The sequence below is a fragment of the Cydia pomonella genome, chromosome 20 (assembly GCF_033807575.1).
Source record: "Cydia pomonella isolate Wapato2018A chromosome 20, ilCydPomo1, whole genome shotgun sequence".
Taxonomy (NCBI): Eukaryota; Metazoa; Arthropoda; class Insecta; order Lepidoptera; family Tortricidae; genus Cydia; species Cydia pomonella.
Genome location: NC_084722.1, coordinates 13619028 through 13642055, shown reverse-complemented (window position 1 = coordinate 13642055; position 23028 = coordinate 13619028). Strand labels below are relative to the sequence as shown.

Below are 23028 nucleotides of genomic sequence, written 5' to 3'. Positions count from 1 at the left end.
TTTAATGTATAATTTCAAATGCGATGTACAAGTTGCTTATGAATAAAATGAAATGAAATGAAATGACTGAAAAAAATAAATTAGTAACTAACCTCAGGCAAGCCTCGCTCATCGAACGCTCTAACAAACACGGCCGTATCCTCCGGCGTGCCTTCAGGCGACACCTCCACCTCGATCGCCGGCCTCACCGGCTCGTCGTGGTCTATAACGCGGTCGGCGAGGTTGTCGGCGGGGTCGTGGTCGTGGTCGGTGTGGTCGGTGTGGTCGGAGTCCACGGCGCCGCCCAGCTCGCGCTCGAGGGACGAGGAGCCGCTGGCGAGGTCGCGAGCTACACGCGGGGTCTCGAAGTGGTCTGGGTGGAGGCCGTCCACCTGTAAACAATGTTGTCATTATTGTGAGTTCACTATCTATACAATGAGGCTGGAATATAAAGGTCAGTTTTTTTTTTTGTATTTTAGGTACCAAATTGAGACTTTCGTAGATCACAAAGTATCTTTTTATCCAATGTCTTTTTATACGGCAATCATATTGTTAGTATCCTTTATTTTTATGTTTTTTTTTTATAACCTGTCCCAGCTCTAATACAAATCGTCCGATAACCAATAGAAGCCGCTTCATAAAAAAGTGGTTATCCGCACGCCCTCGCACAATTCATTGTATATAAAGTAATACGACCTGTTGTGAGCTTTTGTGGTGCGTGCGATTAAGCGGGTCCAAACAGATCGAGTTGCCTCGCGAGGAAATTGCCCCGCGGAGCAAGTATCGAAATACCACGGGCCGTCTCCAGCCGTGTCTAAGTTTAATTTTCTCACGAGGCAGCTCGTTTTGTGTTGTCCTGCAAAAGGCCACAATTAGACTATCATAGAAATATGATCATAGATATATAAGTCATTTAAATATGAAGAATTTATGATGCTGTAATAACAATTAATCATATGTTGTTATTATATCGTCTTTTTTTTCATATTTAAATGAGTCATTATGCTATGATCATATTTGTATGCTAATGTAATTGCGGCATTATCGCGATTGGAGCGTGCCTAATGCCGACTGATCAAGCCAGCAGACGGACCTGGTCGGCGCGCGGCGCGGGCTGCAGCTGGAGCGCGGGGCGCAGCTCGTCCACGCAGCTGTCGGTGAGCGCGCGGGATTCTCTCCGCGGGTCACACTCCGCCGCCATTATGCTTGACAGTTTCCTGTGGAAGGAAAATCGAATAATTAGATTAGGTCAGATCTTGAATAATTTTCAGGGTCACATCCAAAGTTCCGGCTCTTCCTTGTCGGTTTCTCAGGCCAGATTAACCTCTTGTCTGTGTATAATCAGGATCCTGGCCAATTTTTTTGTCATATTGTTGCAATTTTTTCGAGAACGTTCTTTTCTGGTCTATACAGCACAACCGAAGTTTGAACCCACGATGTTTGAAATGAAAGACTAAGTGGTATAAATACAAGTACGTATTACAATACGCTATGTGGATATTTGTGAACTTACATGACATCAGGTGCTATACTGGGGTCACTACACCGTCGTTGTGTTGTCCTTTTCTCTCCTTCGCTTAGGAGATTATCACAAGATCTTGTTTTGGTCATTAACCCTAAAAATAAAATAAGAAAGACCGTAAGAAATTAGAGCATACAATATTCACAGAATTAATGAATATATTGAAATTTGTTGAGTGCTTTGGCCAAATATTTTTGTTAAACAAGCAGAAAGCTTAATAATTATGTCGTTTTAAATTAAATTTAACGTTATCAATAGCCAACAATGTACTCGGTTTTTATTGACAATGTAAGTGTCTTTTGCCTTGAAAACCTCACATAAGAGTAAGGTTTGAATATAGATAAAATAAAAACCCAATGTTTTATTTAATTCCGTTTCTGTTACACGATAATCGATCTAAAATGGTCGCTAGCAAGCTCCAGTGACCAGGCGCGCATAAGCCAAAGGCGGTAGTAATGCAGTACCGTTGGCGGGCGGCTGCGGCGGCGCCACGGCCTCGGGCTCGGGCTGCTCGTCGTCCGGCTCCTCGCGCTCGCCGCAGTACATGCCCCACCACAGCTGCATGGAGCGCACCCCGTACTCTGGCCATAGGACCTGCAAACATATTCTTATTAAATACGGGGTCACACAGTCTATTTGCAGGTAATGTATAATATGTATAATGTGATTGTCTTCCCACTAATGCGATTTGGAGTTAAAAAAAAAAACAACTCATTAAACTTGTAATTTTTTTACCATGATAGACAGTCTGTACGCAGAGAGCAAGATGCTTCGAGCGGCAACTTCCTCGCGAGGCGACTCTTTTTGAGCGGACCCACCGATCAATGTTGTCCTGATCGTATCTCGTCTCAAAGTCATTTGTTTTTACTTTTATCTCGCGAAGCCACTACACCGAGTCAACTCGGATATATACCTGTTCAGATCGAGAATGGTGCGGTGAGTAGAGATGGTTCCTGTACGCCGGCGCGCGTAATAGCTCCCACACTTGCGCGGTGGTCTCGGGTACGCGCGCCTCGCTTCGCTCGCGGCTCGTGTTGCAGAGGAACGTGCCGAACATACACGAGTGGACGTGTGTCGCTAGTTTTATCTGTGGACAGAGAATTGTAAAATGAGATATTGTTAGGACAGTTCCACGCCTTATGTCACTCAATAAATGTTTTATCTTTATTTATATATATTAAGGTGCGTCCAGATCTTGCGATTAGTGTAGTATATTTCTGAAGGCATTGTGACCGCGGGAGTGTTTGACTCAGACGAGGCACGTCACAGACCGAGCTACTCCAAATATCGTTCGAGGCCCTGTTGGTTATTTGTTTGGCTCGTCAGTATAGATCAAACAGCCATAATTTAATGTCACGCAAGGCAAATCCAAGCTATAATCTACTCAGTACATACCTAAATCTGCAGTAGATATCTCGCCTAGGAAAGTCTGTTCGCCCGCATGTTGACAGCTAAACATTTGGCACGTTAACTAGAACTTCAAAAACAAGTAAACATCACCATAACTCACCAGATATGCCTCGTTGAACTCGAAGCTGCATGGGTACTGTCTCATGAGTTGGTACACCACGTCCAGCCATTGGAGGAAGATTGGCGAGCGCTCGTTGGGGTCTTCGGGGCCGAACTGGTGGCCACAGCGGTCGGCGAACTTGTGACCGAAGTCCAGCCATTCGCGTTCTACTAGTACTCGGAAACCCTGCAAAGATTATTATTGTATTAGAGCTAGAATATCAAGAGATCAATGTTACAAAATGGCATCAGTGCTAGCGTTAGAAGATCAATAAATCAGTATAAAATGTTCATATTCATATTCCTTTATTGATAAAATTACAAATGTACATGTAATAAGGGTAATATACATATAATTAGAACAATTATAATGTCATTATTACAGAGAGAAGACCGAGAAGTTCAGGAATGGGGATCGTGTAGAATTTTTCATTATAAGAGCCTCAACAAGAGAAGAAAGAGTAGCATATAGACAGTGCGCGTTTGAAAATCTCCCACTTTGTGGCCTTAACCCTTTACCAGGCTGACAGTTCAAAAATGACAATCGAATGTCAGTCTTACTCATCGAAAATAGAACACATGTTTGAAGAGGCGCATGTGGGAAATATATATCCCTTAGCCTGGTAAAGGGTTAATCTGAATGAATAACGAAATATTAACACTTCGTAATACTGATTCTATATAGTTGAAACAAGCTCCCAATTATTCTATCAGCAACTAATAGCAAGTGTCCAATACTGAATATCAAGGGCATATCGCCTACCAAGAGCACACAAGACAAGTATGCAAACTGGAAAGGACGCTCGAGTGGGGCGTTAGGCGCGGCGTCCAAGTTAAATAAACACAAACGAATGCTTATTAAGGCCTGAGTTCACACTGCTCTAAAATCAGCTCGACGAAACACTGCGCATACAGTAAGTGTCCGACGTTGCCACACTAACCGTATAGAAAATAATACTTATGTTAGAGCTCCTTACCACCGAACGCGCCTGAAAGCTAGCCATTAAGGCCGTACACAAGCAACACGGCCCACGTGCAGAACGGGTAAAAAGTCAGAAGTTCACCTCGAGCGTCCGATAGTGCACGTCGAGGATGAGCTGCGCGGCGGCCACGATCTGCGGCGTGCGGTCCCAGCCGTCCGAGCAGTGCACCAGCACCGGCCGCCCGGCCAGCACCGCTCGCGCTACTACGCTGGCCGCTCGCGCTACGCCTGAGATGTATTGGAGCCATAGCGTGCGTTCTAGGTTGCTGTGCCAGCTGTGGACAAAAATAAACATTGTTAGGCATATCTATATAGTAATTACCGCGCGAGGCAACTCGGTATGTGACGGCGTATCTCGCGCGAGGCAAACCCATGCCTCGGGCGGGGCACGTCTACACTAGTTGAAGCGCATTGAAGTTGCCACGCAAGGCGGCTCGCTTTGTGTAGAATCATACAGAAAATATTTGCTAACACATACCAATTTCTTTCTCATGCTAAATCGATCTATATATTATACTTGTTAAACTGACTAATTGAAAGAACTTTCGATTTCTTTCTAAACGATGGTATCTATTTAATGGGCGGATTTATGAAATGAGCACCAGGCTATCATGAAATACGTAGCACTCACTTGGCCTGGTCGCTAGGTTCGGCAGCCAGCGCCCGCAGTTGCAGGAACGAGCGGCGCACGTGATGTATGTTCGGTAGGCTCATGAACTGTATGTCTGCGAATGGGTAGTATTGTTGGCACTCGCAGCCTCCACCGCGAGCTCGGTTCGTTACTGCTGAAGCGTATGATCGGGCGTCTACTATTAAAAGTTTCGTTTGCTGAAAAAAAAACGAGTTAGGTAATTAGACTTAAAGTAAGTTACGTTGGTTACATTATTTCCAAACTTATTTTTACTTAGGGAAATGATAGAAATGAGCTAGCTATAACAACAGTAGATACCATTACTTGTAGGTCAAGTTACCAGGAAAGCATACCTTATTAGTGTTAGCCGGCTGAACGCCTCTATCAGTATTACAGGCGGTGACAAACGCCGCTAACAACCGCTCGTCCTCAGACGACCGCCAGCCGAACCAGCCCACTTCTGGCTGAGAGGTCCGCGCGATGACTGCACCGTTGCCTCGGTGCCGCCATACTACGGCCGGGACTCGACGCATGGCGCGAAACCTGGAGGATAAAACACATTAGTAGCAGAGTCGATATTTTAAGCTATATAATTAAAGCAGCTGCAAGGCATAAACCACGATTTAGCATCGATCGAAGTCGCGAGCAGTTGAGGACGCGGATCGGCACCGTCATTTAACCCTAACTGCCAAAGACGTCCACAGATACGTATGTTTACAATGCAGGTAATAGTGACCTTCGTGTATTTCGATAACGTTTACGATAGCGCGTTGTATAATATGTAATAGGCGTAGCGTTCAAAGAGTTAGATATATAACTCTAACCTTGCAACGGAGTCGATGTATTCATCGCCGTTGGACGCCTAAACCACCAGGAGAGAGAGGTAGGACGAACAGAACATAGCTTGTAGTTGGCGTTGGCAGCCGTTTCGCGTCACGCTCTTACTGAGACCACCTGGGAATGACTGTCTCACCTCGCAACGGAGTCGAGGTCTTCATCGCCGATGGACGCCGGGACCACCAGGAGAGGGGGGTAAGAGGAACATAGCTTGTAATCGGCGTTGGCAGCCGTCACTCGCCACGCTCCTTTCGTCGTGAAACCGAGTCTTTCCACCTGGAAATAGAGATACAATTAATAATGACACGAAACAGCAACATTGCTTCAGATATCTGCAATTAGATGTTTAAGGAGCCAGTGAATGTGTAGTGAGCTGCGACATTGAATGGAGAAATTATGAATGAATTCATTGATAAAATCGGCATGCACTTTTACGACTGATGGTACCGCTATACTTGCCGCAAAACTATGTAAGTAACAACTAAGATCATAAATGCTATCTCCTTTACCCTTGTTTAGACCAACCAAGAGTGAAAGAGATGGCATTATGACCCGACTCGCCACTTAGTTTTGCGGCAAGAATTATAAGTCACTAGTGAATCATTCGCGCGTAAAAAAACAGTGTCATTGACAATACTCCGAGCCAATAGAGATACCGCGTTGCTTAATTTCTGCTAATTTCAGCCCGTGTGGGCCAGAACACGTTTTTTCAAAATAGATAAAATTGTCACTTTAATCCGCCAATCATAAAATAACACAGTAAACGGTGACTAAGAAAATACGTAGGCGCACCTGGTTTTTTTGCAACTATAGAATTCTCAGCTTATTATTTATTCATGAGAAATCTACTGATATACTGAATAATAGCAATAAACTATGCAACTTAAATAGTACTTTACGGCTACCACCAGTTTGACACTGACATATCCACTAGCATGTGCGTAACTTACATTCTACGCATCTCGCTCGTACTCGTATATTAGTGCGAGCGAGACGTATAGAAAGTTATGATGAAGACGAATATGTCAGTTTGAGATTGCTAAGACAGTCGTTTACTTCACAATGACTCAAAGAAGACAAAGTCCATGACATATTTTTATTTTGCATAAAGGCGATGCATTTGCATTCGTGCCAAATTGTGCCAAGATACTATATACTTATAGTATATAATCGATAGACTCGATACAAGGTCTAAGCAATTTCTGCATAACCCGTGTGGCTGGGAATGCATTTTAAAATTAGTAATTTATTGTTTAATGTTAGTTTTAAAATATATTTGAAATATAACGTATATTAAAGGAATTCGATTGTACGATTATTTGACATTATGATTTAAATAACAATTATTATTGAAAACCGAAAACACATGGAAAAAAATTGGAAACTTCTCATATTTTTGTATGGGCTTCAAAACATTCATTGCCAAAATGAAAGTCTCCTTATTTCCTGTGAAAGTTTCCTAAAATTTCCGAGAACTTGTCAATCTTAACAAAAATGCCATATTTTAAATTTGATTTGAGGAATGACGAGTAGAACATTTATAATTGATATGACTGAACAGCTAGCTCACTTCATCGCAGGCGGTTGTTTCACTTGTTTCTTGGTCCACACCGCGTGTGCCGCGGCTCAGATTTCTACCTGTGTACCAGGGTATTATAACTGATAGGTACTCACTTCAGGCCCGAACCAGTTTCTGTGTGGGGCGTTAGACGCCCGCATCAGAGCTCTATGGACGGAGGCAGGCGGCTGTTCCTTGGCCCACGCTGCGTATGCCGCGGCGAAGGTTTCTTGAACTGAATTTATGGGCGAGAGAGCGGTGCTGAGGCGCTGCCACCATTCAAGGCATTGGTCGCTGGTGTTGAATATACATCTGTAAATAAAGAAATCCTGTTAATTCCGTCTGACATTATATAGTCTTAGCATTTAGTTACATAACTTTCACAACTTGAAGCTTAATTTTGGACCCGTGAATGTCCTTAAACTACGTCCAAAAGAGAGGTATGGGACCTGTGAAAGTCATCTTGCTTTGTGTGGTAGTGCACAGCACAGCGGATGTCATTCCAGAGTACCTCCACCTTTTTGTAGACATTAACTAGGATATTATTTTATACAGAACTTCAAGTTCCAGAGTTTGACCTGTTAACCTTTTTTGACAGCCACAGAAGGACCTTTAAGTTTTATATTTACAAATTAATTATAATTTTCTTTTCTGAACAAATATTACGTCGGTAGGAAGAAAGGGTTCTATGAATGGTATGATATGAGTAACAATGTAGAGGTCTTAAAATATAAAATACTAGCCGCTACGTGGACGCCAATGTCGCTAACACAGCCGAGTACCGTGTACTTCATACTGTATTGTATACAAATATCGTAAAAATATAAACTTAAACATCCTCTCCAACACAATGGCACTTGTAGTCAAATAAACTTAACAATTTAAATTTCTAAACAACATAAAAAATGAATTTACCATTAAGTCACGTCCGGTACATTTCAGAATGAGAGAAATTCTCGCATTCAGAGTGCATTGTGCGTCGTTGGCACCCGCTTTAGAGGCAATAAAGGAGTATTCACTTTACGACGCCGTTGCGGATGCGTTTGGATTTGCTATTAGCCAGGTCTCATAAAATGAGCTTTTGAAGTGTCCAGGGGAAAAACGATGACAGTCCATTTTACGATATAAAATGTTTACTTTCATCCATACTAGTACAAGAGCATACTTTAAGTATAAGTACCATACATTTTAAATAAAATAATATAAACGTTTTTCACCAAGGAAGTAAAATTATCGTTTAACTCCCGCGCATGTAACTTCTCTGGAGTTGCAGGCGTACATAGGCTACGGAGACTGCTTACCATCAGGCAGGCCGTATGGTTGTTTGCCACCGACGTAGTATAAAGAGTACCTTGACCTGGAACACCCGTAGGTATAGTCGCTCTAAGTCCATCTAATCTATCGAAGCTTTCTTGGCCAAGGTGAATTTTTCCAGCATTTCTTTGTTGGTATATAAGTTATACAACTATACACCCCTTAGGTAGATACGTTCAAATTTTGCTTGAGGCGGCCAATTTTATTTAACTCTTTCGTCATCAGACGCCTTTATCTTTATTCAAAATTATAATACCTTCATCTTAGTTAAAAAAAATCAAGTACCTACTGAGGGTTTCTGTAGCTGTATTTAACTACCACTTTTACTTTTGCTTGTCAATAATTGACCACGATATGCGTAATTTATAAGGCTATTGGCATCATTTTGTAATGTTTTTTTTATTGCTCATAATAACACTAAACGGTGCCTTTCTAATTCAATGGCCATAAATATTCGTCAACGACCGTCTTCGTTAAACCTAATAAAATATAAATCTATCTCCATATTTACTTTTCAGTATGCAAATGCTAATAGGTCAGCTATTGCAGTAATTGTCTAGACATATTTTGTTGGTTTAGTGTATTTAATACGAGAGAGAGAAGTGTATATAACTAATTTGTGTGGATAAGTTAACATAATATTGATGTACCTGTACCTAGCTTTATTTATTTACTCGTTCACGATTGTATATGCGTAAACTGAATACAATATTTATGCGAAAACATATTCAACAGTTATGAAAATGGATCGCCTTGTATGAACACTTCCATACAAATCAAAAGTGTAGATACGCGCCTGCATACGTCAGCCCGCGTAGCCAACGTGCCAATCGTTAACGCTCCGTAGCGTAGAGTAGTCATCTTTCTCTATCACTCTTCCATATAAGTGTGACAGTGACATTTGCGTTTTGTTCGCGACGGAGCGTTAAAGATTGGCATGTTGGCTACGCGGACAGTTGTAATGTTATTAATTATATGGCAGCTATCACAGCGCTTGCGTTGCGTCCCCGCAACGTAAGTATACGAACTGACTGGACGCTCGCACAGAGCGGATAGCGGGGCGATGCCGGCGGCGTTCATGCTAAACTAATGCAAACGTGTGTGAGCGGCTTGAGTACAGTCGCCATCAGAATCTGAACACACACTCTAACGCCTTGACAATAGAGGCGTGTTCAGATATTTGTGAGCACCTTGGCCGCTCCCATGTATCTAATGGTGACTGTACAAACTACATCGAGCACTTTGCGGCTTAGCTCTACGCTGCCCGCTCCGCTCAACGCTCCGCTAGACGCTCGCCACGCAGGCCTAACAGGTAGGTTGTGATAAAGCTTTAACCGCTACCAGGAACACATCATAAAGAGAACTAAAGTGTCATATATGTTGTATGCAACAGGAGTTGCTATGGCTAAGTATATCAGTTGTTATTCTTTCGATATCAAATGGGCTTATCGGTGAAATTAGCTCAAACATTATTACTTAACATACTTTCTTGTTATTCATTGACCTTATCTGACGTAACCATTGAACAAAAACCTGTTCATAAAGTGTGAAAAACAAATTGAAACCGCTTAGCACCTCGCAAATAAATATTATTACAATAATACCGACGTTTACATACCATTAACCTTGCAGTTAACTTGTAAAATGTTTGCAAATGGGGTTCAATTGCCATGTGGGTATAATTTTCTACGATTACGATACCTATATGTGGGAAAATACACATGGGGTTCTGGGTTTTCTAGACTTTCATTGGAATAACAACTAGGTAACTACGAGTGCATAGATAGATAGAATACTCTTTGTTGGCACACCTCAGTAAAACAATATAAATATTATATGGTCGCCATTTGGAAGACCAAATATTTTAACCTCATATTTGTTGAATCAGTTTTACTTGAATATAGGTTTAAAAATAACTCACAATGACGGTTTCCTATAAAGTTTTACTTTCATGATGACAAAGTTACATTCCAATTTTAATTAGACAGTTATATACAACGCAGCCAAGCAAGAATTAACTAGGCAGATAGAAACAACCAATTTGAACTAAAATATAAGTCACAATTGCTCCGTTGGATTAATTTAGGGATAGAAGTTGGCATAATTAAATGTAAATTGTAGATAGCAGCGAGACGTAGTATTTTTTTCTGTCAAAGCAGCTACGACCTTGAAACCCTGTACCAGGCAAGCATACAATCAAAGCAGTAATTAAGTTGCCTGCCATGCTTGCACAGTACAATTACGCCCAACACATCCATGATATCGGCCGCGTTGATGAGCCGCAGCGGGACGGAGGCACCGGGCCCGCTCCGCCGCCGAGGTTGAGCGTGTAGTACCAGGCAAGCATAAAATAATAGTAGTACTCACTGTAGCTGTCGGCCATGCTTGCACAAAACGACTAGGCCCAGCAGATCCTTGATGTCGACCGCGTCGATGAGCCACAGCGGCACGGAGGCGCTGGGCCCGCTCCGCCGCCGAGGTTGAGCGTGTAGTACCAGGCAAGCATAAAATAATAGTAGTACTCACTGTAGCTGTCGGCCATGCTTGCACAAAACGACTAGGCCCAGTAGATCCTTGATCTCGACCGCGTCAATGAGCCGCAGCGGCACGGAGGCGCCGGGCCCGCTCCGCCGCCGAGGTTGAGCGTGTAGTACCAGGCAAGCATAAAATAATAGTAGTACTCACTGTAGCTGTCGGCCATGCTTGCACAAAACGACTAGGCCCAGTAGATCCTTGATCTCGACCGCGTCAATGAGCCGCAGCGGCACGGAGGCGCCGGGCCCGCTCCGCCGCCGAGGTTGGGCGTGGAGACGGTAGTTGGACATCGCGATGGTGCCGCCATCCGCCGTGCGGCCGACCCACTGGAAACATAAATACTTAGTTATATCATATTTTAAACTAACTCTAATAATAAACTAAAGATTAGGTTAAGTCTGCAAGCCAAGTGCTACATCAAGTATGGCGCCACCAGATATAATCATGATTATGATTAATATCATCAGTATGACATACGTTACATTATCAAATCCACTAGGCATTAGCCTAGTTTATGATGTTTACATGCCAATCTACAGAAAATACAAAAAAAAACATGAAATCTCGCAGACTAATATTATAGTTTATAATAAGCTAGATCAACATAGGATACCTTTTATCTCGGAAATCATCCCATAAAACAGTAAAATAGGGGGTATACATTTATTGAGAGTACCATTAAATATCAAATAGTTCTAGTTAAGTAATAAATACTAATTAGAAGCCATTGACTACTATCAAAACGTCACACCGTTCATTCACCCCGGTGCATCCGACCCGTTGACCTTAAAGTCCATTTGCTGGACTACCTTATCTATCAATTTACATATGATAACTTGATAACTAGTAAAGTGAGCATAGATATACCTAATGTGGTTCTAATAAGGTATACTGATCAGTCAGCAATGTTTTAACAATCGATGCATATGCTAATGATCATGCACATTTGAAAGGCATGATGTTCAGTGTAGACTTTGAACATATTTGGTTTTAGTTGGATATAATTATCACTTGCCGTGTTCGTAGTAGAGTTGGACACTAGAGCCAAGTTGCCCAAGTAATTAATTTTGACGGAATTAGAATAATGTTGATACATTGTTACCCATCCCCTTACCCCTTGGTGATCAATGTAAAAGCTATTGCCACCCATGCTCTAGAATAACATGCTAAAAAGTGTGCTATCATTATGCTTAATATAAGCATGCTTATGAACTGTTTACATTTGCTAGCAATAAGCATGCTGGTTTTAACGTGTTACTACTACGATACTAGCATGCTCAATAAGCAAACCTTTTCACACGCCCTAAAGCACGCCCCCTTCCACCCGCGCTGCAGTTCGCATGCCCAAAAATCGCACGACGCTTGATTTTTGAGTAAACTCGAAATGAGCATGCTTATTATTAGCAATGTTTTGACACATATATAGTTTCTATTTTCCTCCGTGAGCTTCTACGGGTTATCGTCTTATCTATTGTTTAAAAACCGCAAAGGCGCGTGCCACTATGAAAAAATGGGCAGGCCGCATAGGTAGCGTTTATTGAATTACTACTCTATTGAGCACGGAATAAGATTCATTATGAACTAATACAGAATTCTAACAGAATAGCTGTCTGATCTCTATTGGTGCGTCTAAGGTAGGCGACTAAACGCTCTCAAACCAGCTTAACTTGTGACACTGCGATCCGAAACAAAGATACGTATTCGAAGACCTCGCTTGCACTGGTAATGCGAGCGCACGGCTAGCTAGCGCAAAGGAAGCAATGTTATGTTTCTCGAGGAGCAGGTAAAAAACAGGGCCGGATTTTCACACAAATATATTTGGGTGGTTTTACGTTGTTTAATTTAAAGAGATAAAACATAACACTATTTAAATAGTAGGTACACATCTAACAGAATGGGTTTGTGTAATTACAATAATAACGAGATATACTCATTTTTATAATCAACTGTTTAAACAGTTGTTTGCTAATTCTTCAGACTTCTAACATACTGACACTGATTGTATGGTTTGCTTGAAAGAGTTAGCGTGATTTGACTCTAAACGATATGCATATTTTGTTTTATATTTATTTATTTTATGCATACACTATTATGTATATGTTACTTATTTTTTTGTTGACTCATAATATAAATTTGTATAAATGTTTTACTAAATGTGTACTCTATTGTAAATAATATCTTTATTTTAGTGTACATAATTATAACATATAGGTCTATTTTAACATTAGTAGTACGGGATTGTTAAATGGATATACATATTTATTACTATTTTACCATTGTTTTATTGTTTATTTAAAATTAGCCTGTTTAAAGTTTAAAATTAGCAAACAACTGTTTAAACAGTTGATTATAAAAATGAGTATATCTCGTTATTATTGTAATTACACAAACCCATTCTGTTAGATGTGTACCTACTATTTAAATAGTGTTATGTTTTATCTCTTTAAATTAAACAACGTAAAACCACCCAAATATATTTGTGTGAAAATCCGGCCCTGTTTTTTACCTGCTCCTCGAGAAACATAACATTGCTTCCTTGGCGCTAGCTAGCCGTGCGCTCGCATTACCAGTGCAAGCGAGGTCTTCGAATACGTATCTTTGTTTCGGATCGCAGTGTCACAAGTTAAGCTGGTTTGAGAGCGTTTAGTCGCCTACCTTAGACGCACCAATAGAGATCAGACAGCTATTCTGTTAGAATTCTGTATTAGTTCATAATGAATCTTATTCCGTGCTCAATAGAGTAGTAATTCAATAAACGCTACCTATGCGGCCTGCCCATTTTTTCATAGTGGCACGCGCCTTTGCGGTTTTTAAACAATAGATAAGACGATAACCCGTAGAAGCTCACGGAGGAAAATAGAAACTATACTACTTAGTAGCAATTGCACAATAGTGGCATGCTTTCTTATTAGTAATCAGCATGTTTAACAGTAGCATAAGACCTGGTACTTCAATATATTTAGTGGTAGAAAATTACGTTTTGACATTAAATGTAGTTACCGTCAAGTGGGGTAACTGGGGATAGAGGGATAACTTTAGACAATTTTTGGGTAAAAGTTAGTTTGTGCTTTTGTCAACGGTTCCTTGACCATGGCATAGATGATCAAATTGACATCTCGTAGGCTTTATAAAATTAGTTCATAAAGTTAAGAAGCTTACTATGCCTCATTTTTTGCATTAGAGTAAAAGATAATCAATAATAAGAATAATCATCTTGACGTAACTTGTTATTGTGAAACGCTTTTACAAAAATTGTAAATATTACTTCTTCTTCTTCTTCCTCGCGTTGTCCCGGCATTTTGCCACGGCTCATGGGAGCCTGGGGTCCGCTTGACAACTAATCCCAAGATTTGGCGTAGGCACTAATTTTTACGAAAGCCACTGCCATCTGACCTTCCAACCCAGAGGGTAAACTAGGCCTTGTTGGGATTAGTCCGGTTTCCTCACGATGTTTTCCTTCACCGAAAAGCAACTGGTAAATATCAAATGATATTTCGTACATAAGTTCCGAAAAACTCATTGGTACGAGCCGGGGTTTGAACCCGCGACCTCCGGATTGCAAGTCGCACGCTCTTACCGCTAGGCCACCAGCGCTTCAATTGTAAATATTACTTATGAAACTAAAATAATCTAAATGTATGTCCTTGCTCCTTGCTATATAATATTAAATTGTAATATTTTCTAATGCAAAAAACGAGGTATAAACGAGTGCTTCTCTCAAATTACTTTTATCTATTTCATTGCAAAATAACGATAAAGCCATTAGCAACACGGAGAGTGAAGTAGTTTTAAATATCCCCATTTGGCCAAACATTCGCTTTTTAAGTTAGAAGAACTTGGCCCTAACCATCAAGAAAATTACTCCGAAACCCATTTCTAAAAACAACACCTGGTAGAAATCGTGAGAGTTAACTTAGATTAAATAGCTGGCGCACGATTTCACGCGGTGCGATACTCGAAGAATGTTTGCCCAGACCAAATATATGGTATTTTCTAATTTATTCGAGACTAGCCTCTACCCGCGAATTTGTCCTTAGTTACAACTGTCAAAATACTTCCGTACTAATTTATTAATCCATTACGTACGGTAGTGTGGATGGTACAATACCTAAATTGCGCCCCTCGGTGCGATGGACCGACCAAGTGAAGATTCTCACCGGGTCACCCTTAAACTGTGCATGTGAAAAGCACTAAGTAGAGAAGGATGACGGAAAACAATAAAAAATGCAGTAACCATGACTACTTTGACTAAGAAGAAGAGCGCTTAGGGTTAGGGGATGATTCTCAGGATAAAAATGCCTCCAAAATATTAAATACATCTGAATAGTTATAAGATGAGCTATCTGTATGCTAAATCTGGTCAGCCATTTTTGGTTGATTGAGCAACAAACCTCCAATAATCCAAACAGACGAACTTTCCCTACTAGTGTAAATAAAAATCAACAGGATTCTAGCTAGTTCTTATCAACAAAATGCAAAGCCGTATATCAAATAGGAAAAGTTTCCTTTGAGCAAGTTTGATTAGATAGAGTGCAGCCAATGTGCACCTTGTAATCTAGCTTATATTTATGTTGAGAAAAGTACGTAGTTCATTTCAGTATGAAAAAATGTTGTGTGGCTGATATGACGTAAAATATAAGACATAATAGCGACTCTAATAATGGGCTTCATACTAGGAGTTTAGAAACGTCAGGAAATCTGATATTCGGAGAAAGTGCAAATTTTAAGCGATGCAGTCAGTTAGGGCTGCAGCAGAGCGTCCTAAAGCTCCAACGGACAACATTACTGGGGCCCCAGCGCTCTCGGTCACACCTGCAGGAACTCCCCACATATCGGAGTGAACGGCAAATCTAGGCCAGGCTCGTCGCAATGTGTCCGCAGCCGCGGGTACAGGTCCGCGACACGCTCAAAACGCCCCAGCGCTCCCGATCACAACACACCAGGATCAGAACTACATGACTCACCTGCACGAACTCCCCACATATAGGAGTGAACGGCACATCTAGGCCGGGCTCGTCACAATGGGTCCGCAGCCGCGGATACAGGTCCGCGGCTCGCACGCGGTGCGGCGGCGGCTCGGGCTGCGGCGGGGCGCCCCAGCGCTCCCGGTCGCGTTCCCGGTCGCGCTCGCTCATCGCGCGAGACGACGACGATGACACCTGCGGACAAAGGTAAAAGAATGTTAGTTTACGATGTTTACATCGGATAACAGTGCAGAGTATCGGCTGTGGCACACTTGGACTTTGACCAGCGTAATAGTTCAGCAAACAATGATACACAACCGGAACAAACAAGTGCTAACAAATGTCAAGTGGATGGAACTAAAGCTAGGAAATGGTGCGCTATGCTATGTTCCCGCAGCTTGGCTTTCGGCCTCGCAAGAAGACGCCCCACGTTCGGATTTTAGTAGTTTACAGAATATAGACAACCAAAAAAGAAACTTGTACTATGACTAGATAACTCACTCACTTTGACACTTTGATCACGAGCTATTATTGGACAGAGCAATTGAATAATTGTGAGAAAAACGATTATCGATGATAGGGGTTGTCAATTCCAATTATCGCATGTCGGATTTATCAGTAGTTTATTGTAAGCATTTTTATTTTAGTCTTTAAATTTAGAGCGTTTAATAAAACAGTGAAAGTAAGATTGAAAGTGTACAATTTACAGAATTGAAACTGAAGGGAGAAAATTGCTATGCAGCAAATCTACTTTTTCCGCGAAGAAGAAAAGCTAGCGCGGAGACTAATGTCCTTTTTGTAAGAAAGGGAAATCTTCAAGTTATTTCCAAGAATTGTAGCTTTACATATCACTGGTCGCTTTCGAAAACAACATTAGAGCCCTCACTATTGCGAGATTTCTATAGAAAGGCCTACACAAAATCAGTTAAGTCATAAAATTCATAAAGATTTCGATATCGAAATTTCTGTTGGAATTTCAGATAAAAAGGACCTTATTGCACTTGAAGCATAAGGACCCTTCTGTGATGGAAAGCCACATATAAATACATCACTATATCACTAGTTAACGTAGGCCAAAGACCTTTACACTCCATCCACATAGTACCTCAAGCAGATCGCTGAACTGCATGCTAGAGTTGGACACAGTCACATGTCACATACATTTCACAAGCCAAGTAAATATAACAGTCACATTATCATACGTTCGTCGACGAAAGGGTCTAAAGTTGAACTGGGACTGGAGTCGATAAGGATGCACTATCAATATTATATAACTTATGAGTAAACTAGCGTCCCGCCCCGTCTTCGCACGTATTTACACAAACCATTAACTAAAAATACATGTAAACCTTCCTCAAGAATCAATCTATTGTGTGTACGTGAAAACCGCATGAACATCTGTTGTTTTTGAGACTATGCCGAAGTATTTTTAAATGTGTATTAGTATATTTTGTATCATAGAGGGATTCCCTCAAGAAATAGAATCGATAAAGCGATAATTATCATTTTAAATTATCTAGATGAGAATTTATCATAATAATTATCGAGATAAAAATAAACTTTAAAACCCTGAAGTTATAGCTTAGACAAGTGTGTAATAAATATTGATAATTCCTCTACAAATTCCGTATATATAAATATTTTTTTTCATTTCTCATGCTCTGAAAGAGGATCATTGTTGTTCTAAAAAGTGTGCATAAAGTGATACATTTCTACACTAGAGCATTTTAATTTCAGAGTACGATTATTTTTCGTTTTTCTACGATAAGCAATTGAAATTTGGGTTTAAATGGATTTGTTATACAATTTTCATTCTGATATTTAATTTCCTTACTTTTACCTAAATGGTTAATTGAACATGGTCATGTTTTTAAAAAGCACATGTATTTTACGTTCTTCGTATTCGAAATAAAAGGTAGAGTGTTTACACGGGTGAAAGGCATCATTTCTCGGACTATCGGCGAAAACTACCTCGGCAGAAATGAGTGCCTTTCATCCCTTGGTTAACAATCTACTATTACAGTACATATGGTGCTACTTTACCGCACTAGTGCGAAAATTAGCATATTACTTTACTATGTCGAACATTTAAAGGGCCATATGTATTGTAAAACGTTGTACGATACTTGTGCGAATAGGTAATTCGAAACGAGTGGCGATAAATTAAAACACGACCTAAGGGAGTGTTTTAAATCGACACGAGTTGTTCTTCACACTTGTATCTTCGTAATGTACTATTCCCGTCATTGTTATAATGATAAAAATTTGGAGTAAATTTTTCAACCATTACACCGGTTGAAGTAATTATACACAATAACTTACGTAAACTACCTTATCAAATGTACACTAATAAAAGTGATTTTCCTATACAATGTTATAAATAGCTCCGTGATCTGTCTACAGTAATATTACTATCTAACATATAGGTAAATTAGAGATAGTAACGTCAAAGTTCACATTCCTGGTTGTTTATTGTAGGGTAATTGATAATAAAAATAATCACGCGAAAACAAACCTCTACAAAGGTACTTATATTAATTAACAGAAATACGTAATTAGCGTGTTGTTGTCGTACAGTGAGCTGCGAAATTGCATGGAGAAATTCCTTCCTTCAATCCTTCAATTCCTGCATACCGTACAAAAAACACAAATAACCGTACGAGCGAGGACCGTGTGTTTAATGGCTCCTCTAGATGATGGCCCAGCGTAGGCCAGTCCTAGGAACGCATTTATGCGTTAGAGGGAGCAAGTGACATTGCTATCTCATTTCACGACATAGCTGCGTCCCTTGGACTGGCCTACGCTGGGCCATCGTGTAGAGGAGGGAGGACCCGTGCGAAATCACCTTTTCCTACAAACGTAGTCCTCATTTTCCTATCTGGATGAAACCTTGGTGAAAATATTCTGACACCATTTGTTGTGTATCAACCACACCTATGCCTCTACGTTCGATTTTTTTCTAATTTTTATTTAGTACAAAAGTTAGGAGCATTTAAAAAATTGTATGAAATCTGTTTTTCGCTCCTCATTCTTACAAAAATAAAAAATCGAAAAGTCAAAATTAGGGGCATAGCTATAATTAATATACATAAAAATATGTGTCCATAATGTTAATATCCAGTGAGAAAAACGGGGACTACGTTTTTATGCAGAAGAATTTATGCTCTTAAGAGAATGAAGATTCCAAAATATAATCCTGAGCATAGCGAGAGATTCTAGCATAGGATCATGGGCGTAGTGAGACTAGTGAGGGAATCAACTGGTCCAGTGTAAAGTGGCAATTTTTCTTCCTTACAACACAGACATGGCTTAAAAAGCGGTTTTCGTATATGAAAATAAATAAAAACCTATGCTAGTATCAAGTTCAATGAAACATAAATAGCACGTTACTTAAGGGCCAATTAGGTAACCCTTTATCTTAGTAAGTCACGTACCATAATTGCGCAGTTGGTTTGCAATCAAATAACTACCCACAAAGTAATCGGGTTATAAATAAATATAATCTTCTTGTGTTTATGTGGTGACATAACAGATAGATAAACATATAATAGTTACATAACTCACGCGCGTCTTTTTATCATGCCAAAATGTGTTTACAAGAAATTTTCATTTTATGTGTTGCTATTTAGTTTATGTTTCGTTTCGTGAAATTAGGGTAAAACACCTTTTGGCACCCACGGTACTAATCAATAGTAAGTAAGCAGTCTTGTACCAAATTGCCAACACTATATCGTCCAACAAAGATTGTTAGCAATATAAATTAATAATATAATTTATACCAATATTTTATTTAGGTTGTAAAGATGTAAGCCATACATCGTGTCATTCATGACGACGCGTGTCTTGACTCATATTGTCATGTTTTTAAAGGTTAGATTTGACAAGTCTGCGCGTCGTCATGGATAGCACAAACTATACCTTTTTAGGGTTCCGTAGCCAAATGGCAAAAAACGGAACCCTTATAGATTCGTCATGTCCGTCTGTCTGTCCGATTATGTCACAGCCCCTTTTTTACCTGTCATTTAAATATGATTCACCTGACGCGTAATCAAATTATCATTTAAATTAGATAGATAAACATTTCATTACAAATATGATAATAAGTGTGTAACATGTGTACTTTTTCGAGACCAGGCAAACATAACATGCAAGAGGTAAAGCATGCAACAGAGCTAAAGGCAAAATGTCCAAAGGAGCGTTCATTTTTTTGCCACTTTTTTATGTGATCTTTATTGTGTTATTTTTAGTCTGGATCGCAAGCCCTTTACATCCTTACAGGAGAGAAAAAAGTATCCAAAAATTTCCATACATTTTTCAAACTTTCCTCTTTGTTACCGCCATACAAAGTATATGGCGAAATGGTAACACAATGGGGAAAATACTCTGGGACTTTTATCCCATTAGGCTCGAAGGAGCTCGTGATTCTGAGTAGAAAAACACAAAATTTAAGTGGCACAATATATTTTACAGTACATATGGTGCTACTTTATCGCCCTAGTGCGGTATATGTACTGTAAAACGTTGTACAATCCAAGTGCAAATTTCCTACTTTTCGCACTTGTATCGTAATGTACTAATGAGTGGCATTTTTTAGGGTTCCGTAGCCAAATGGCAAAAAACCGTAGCCAAATGGCAAAAAACGGAACCCTTATAGATTCGTCATGTCCGTCTGTCTGTCCGATTCTGTCACAGCCACTTTTTTCCGAAACTATAAAAGCTATACTGTTCAAACTTGGTAAGTAGATGTATTCTATGAACCGCATTATGATGTTTACACAAAAATAGAAAAATAACAATAAATTTTGGGGGTTCCCCATACTTAGAACTGAAACTCAAAAAATATTTTTTCATCAAACCCATACGTGTGGGATATCTATGGATAGGTCTTTAAAAATGATATTGAGGTTTCTAATATCATTTTTTTCTAAACTGAATAGTTTGCGCGAGAGACACTTCCAAAGTGGTAAAAAGTGTGTCCCCCCCCCTGTAACTTCTAAAATAACGGAATGAAAAATCTAAAAAAAATATATGATATACATTGCCATGCAAACTTCCACCGAAAATTGGTTCGAACGAGATCTAGTAAGTAGTTTTTTTTTAATACGTCATAAAAATTTAAAAAAAAATTTTTTTTTCATCAAACCCATACGTGTGGGGTATCTAAGGATAGGTCTTCAAAAATGATATTTAGGTTTCTAATATCATTTTTTTCTAAACTGAATAGTTTGCGCGAGAGACACTTCCAAAGTGAAAAAAAGTGTGTCCCCCCCCCCTGTAACTTCTAAAATAACGGAATGAAAAATCTAAAAAAAATATATGATATACATTACCATGCAAACTTCCAACGAAAATTGGTTTGAACCAGATCTAGTAAGTAGTTTTTTTAATACGTCATAAATGGTACGGAACCCTTCATGGGCGAGTCCGACTCGCACTTGGCCGCTTTTTTTAAAGAAACCCTCATGGCATTCTTTACCTGAAGGTGCATTCAAACCGCAGGTAACTTTTGTGGCACAACAATATGACTTTGATGGCTACAGATCATCATCATCATTTAAGAGCATGGCTCTTGTCGGTGGAGTAGACGCCAGTTTTCGCGGTATTCGGCCAAGTTCTTTAGGTCCCTGTAAGACACGACATTTGCTTTTCCTTTTAGTTGCTGCGTGTAACGCTCGTGGTTTTCCTCTTACTCTTCTACCTTCGATCTTGCCTTCAAACATAGTTTTAAAGAAAGTGTCGTGTCTTATCAAGTGACCTATCATTTTTCCTCGTCTATTCTCTATGGTCCTCAGTAGGTTTCTCCTCTCTCCAACAATTCGCAGCACTTCCTCGTTCGTTTTTTTCTCAGTCCAACTTATTCTCTCCATTCTTCTCCACAACCACAGATAGTTACCTAATAATAGGAGTACCTCTTAGAAACGTCCTACAAAAAGTAACTGCTGTTTGGTGTGGATGCCCCTCATGCACGGGGGACCTTACAACGTGTTATAATACATTTAACGTCAACATAGATTTTGTAAGCAGTCATTTGCTCATCGATACTGTTACTAAATCAATTTACACTTGTAACAGCTTTCAGATAAAATCCTAGGTTGGTAAGAAAGTATTTAAATCATGAAACTTTATTTCTCTTTCTTTTAAGGATCTGTTGCTAGGTTTAATTTTTGTTTTACAATACTATATTTTAGTTAGTTTATTCTATAGTATTTTATATAATCATGGAAGAATCTTTTGGATTAAATTACTCTTCAATATTCGACATAATATTGTATATTTTATTCAGCTTTCTTTTTTGTAATTGAGAATTTATAAAGAAATTGACAATGTTCACTTTTCTATTTTGTTACCAACCCTGAACCAAAATGGTTTACAATACTATTGTAGATTATTTAAGTGTTATGTACAATGATTATGTGTATCTATATTATTTCTTAAATATGAAAAATAATAGAATAAAATATGGCACCTAATCTAAAAATTTATAATCATATACATACAATCTGAAAAAAAAAAACTTACATCTCTTACCTACTTTAAGTATATAGGAAAGTTTATATGTATAATTGATTGTAAATTAAAAATAATTATAAAATATCATCAATTTAATCTCAACAATTTTTTTATGAAGTGTTTTAGGAATGCTCCAAGGCGGTTACGATATTTTCAACTCTTTACTAAGTAGTCAAAAATTGTGTTCCAAGCATTTCCCTCCCATTAACTTTTTTTGAGCGTTCGATGTCTGGCCTATAGTTTATTCCTTCCGTTCAGCACCCCCATCTATTCCCAATCTATTTATAATGTTGGTAGACATAAAAAATCCAAACAGACGTGTAAGAAGGCAATAAACTCCAGTACTCTTCAATTAGTACTGCATTCCTGAGTAATGATGTAATGTAACGCGCCCGCGGCAGTTCCCAAGTAAGTATATATCTACATACGTATAATAGCCTGAGAGTTGTGTTATGTCCGACGCTTACAGAGCGAAAGCGTTGTTATTTATTAGTTTTATTACAAATACAAAATGACTAGTTTTTGACCCTAGTCTAGTAGTTAGAACTATGGAGTTGCAGGCGTCCATATGCTACGGTGACTGCTTACCATCAGGCGGTATGCTTGTTTGCCACCGACGTGGTATATAAAAAAAAGTCAAGATGAATTTGATTATCAACACTAATCGAAAAAGCATAAGCATAGAAT

The 23028-nt window shown here is 39.5% G+C and overlaps 1 protein-coding gene across 1 annotated transcript in view; it reads right to left on the bottom strand.

The window, feature by feature from the left end:
- LOC133529055 (myotubularin-related protein 4) overlaps positions 1-23028 on the bottom strand; it is a 50235-nt gene that overhangs the window by 4877 nt on the left and 22330 nt on the right. Inside the window, exons 3-15 of the mRNA XM_061866667.1 lie at positions 15832-16026; positions 11018-11193; positions 7135-7330; positions 5597-5736; positions 4977-5166; positions 4624-4820; positions 4075-4267; positions 3012-3197; positions 2415-2588; positions 1966-2095; positions 1493-1595; positions 1073-1196; positions 93-371 (exon numbers count right to left, since the gene is read on the bottom strand). Of these exons, the coding sequence (XP_061722651.1) occupies positions 93-371; positions 1073-1196; positions 1493-1595; positions 1966-2095; positions 2415-2588; positions 3012-3197; positions 4075-4267; positions 4624-4820; positions 4977-5166; positions 5597-5736; positions 7135-7330; positions 11018-11193; positions 15832-16026 (2283 nt within the window). The remainder of the gene's footprint in view (positions 1-92; positions 372-1072; positions 1197-1492; positions 1596-1965; positions 2096-2414; positions 2589-3011; positions 3198-4074; positions 4268-4623; positions 4821-4976; positions 5167-5596; positions 5737-7134; positions 7331-11017; positions 11194-15831; positions 16027-23028) is intronic.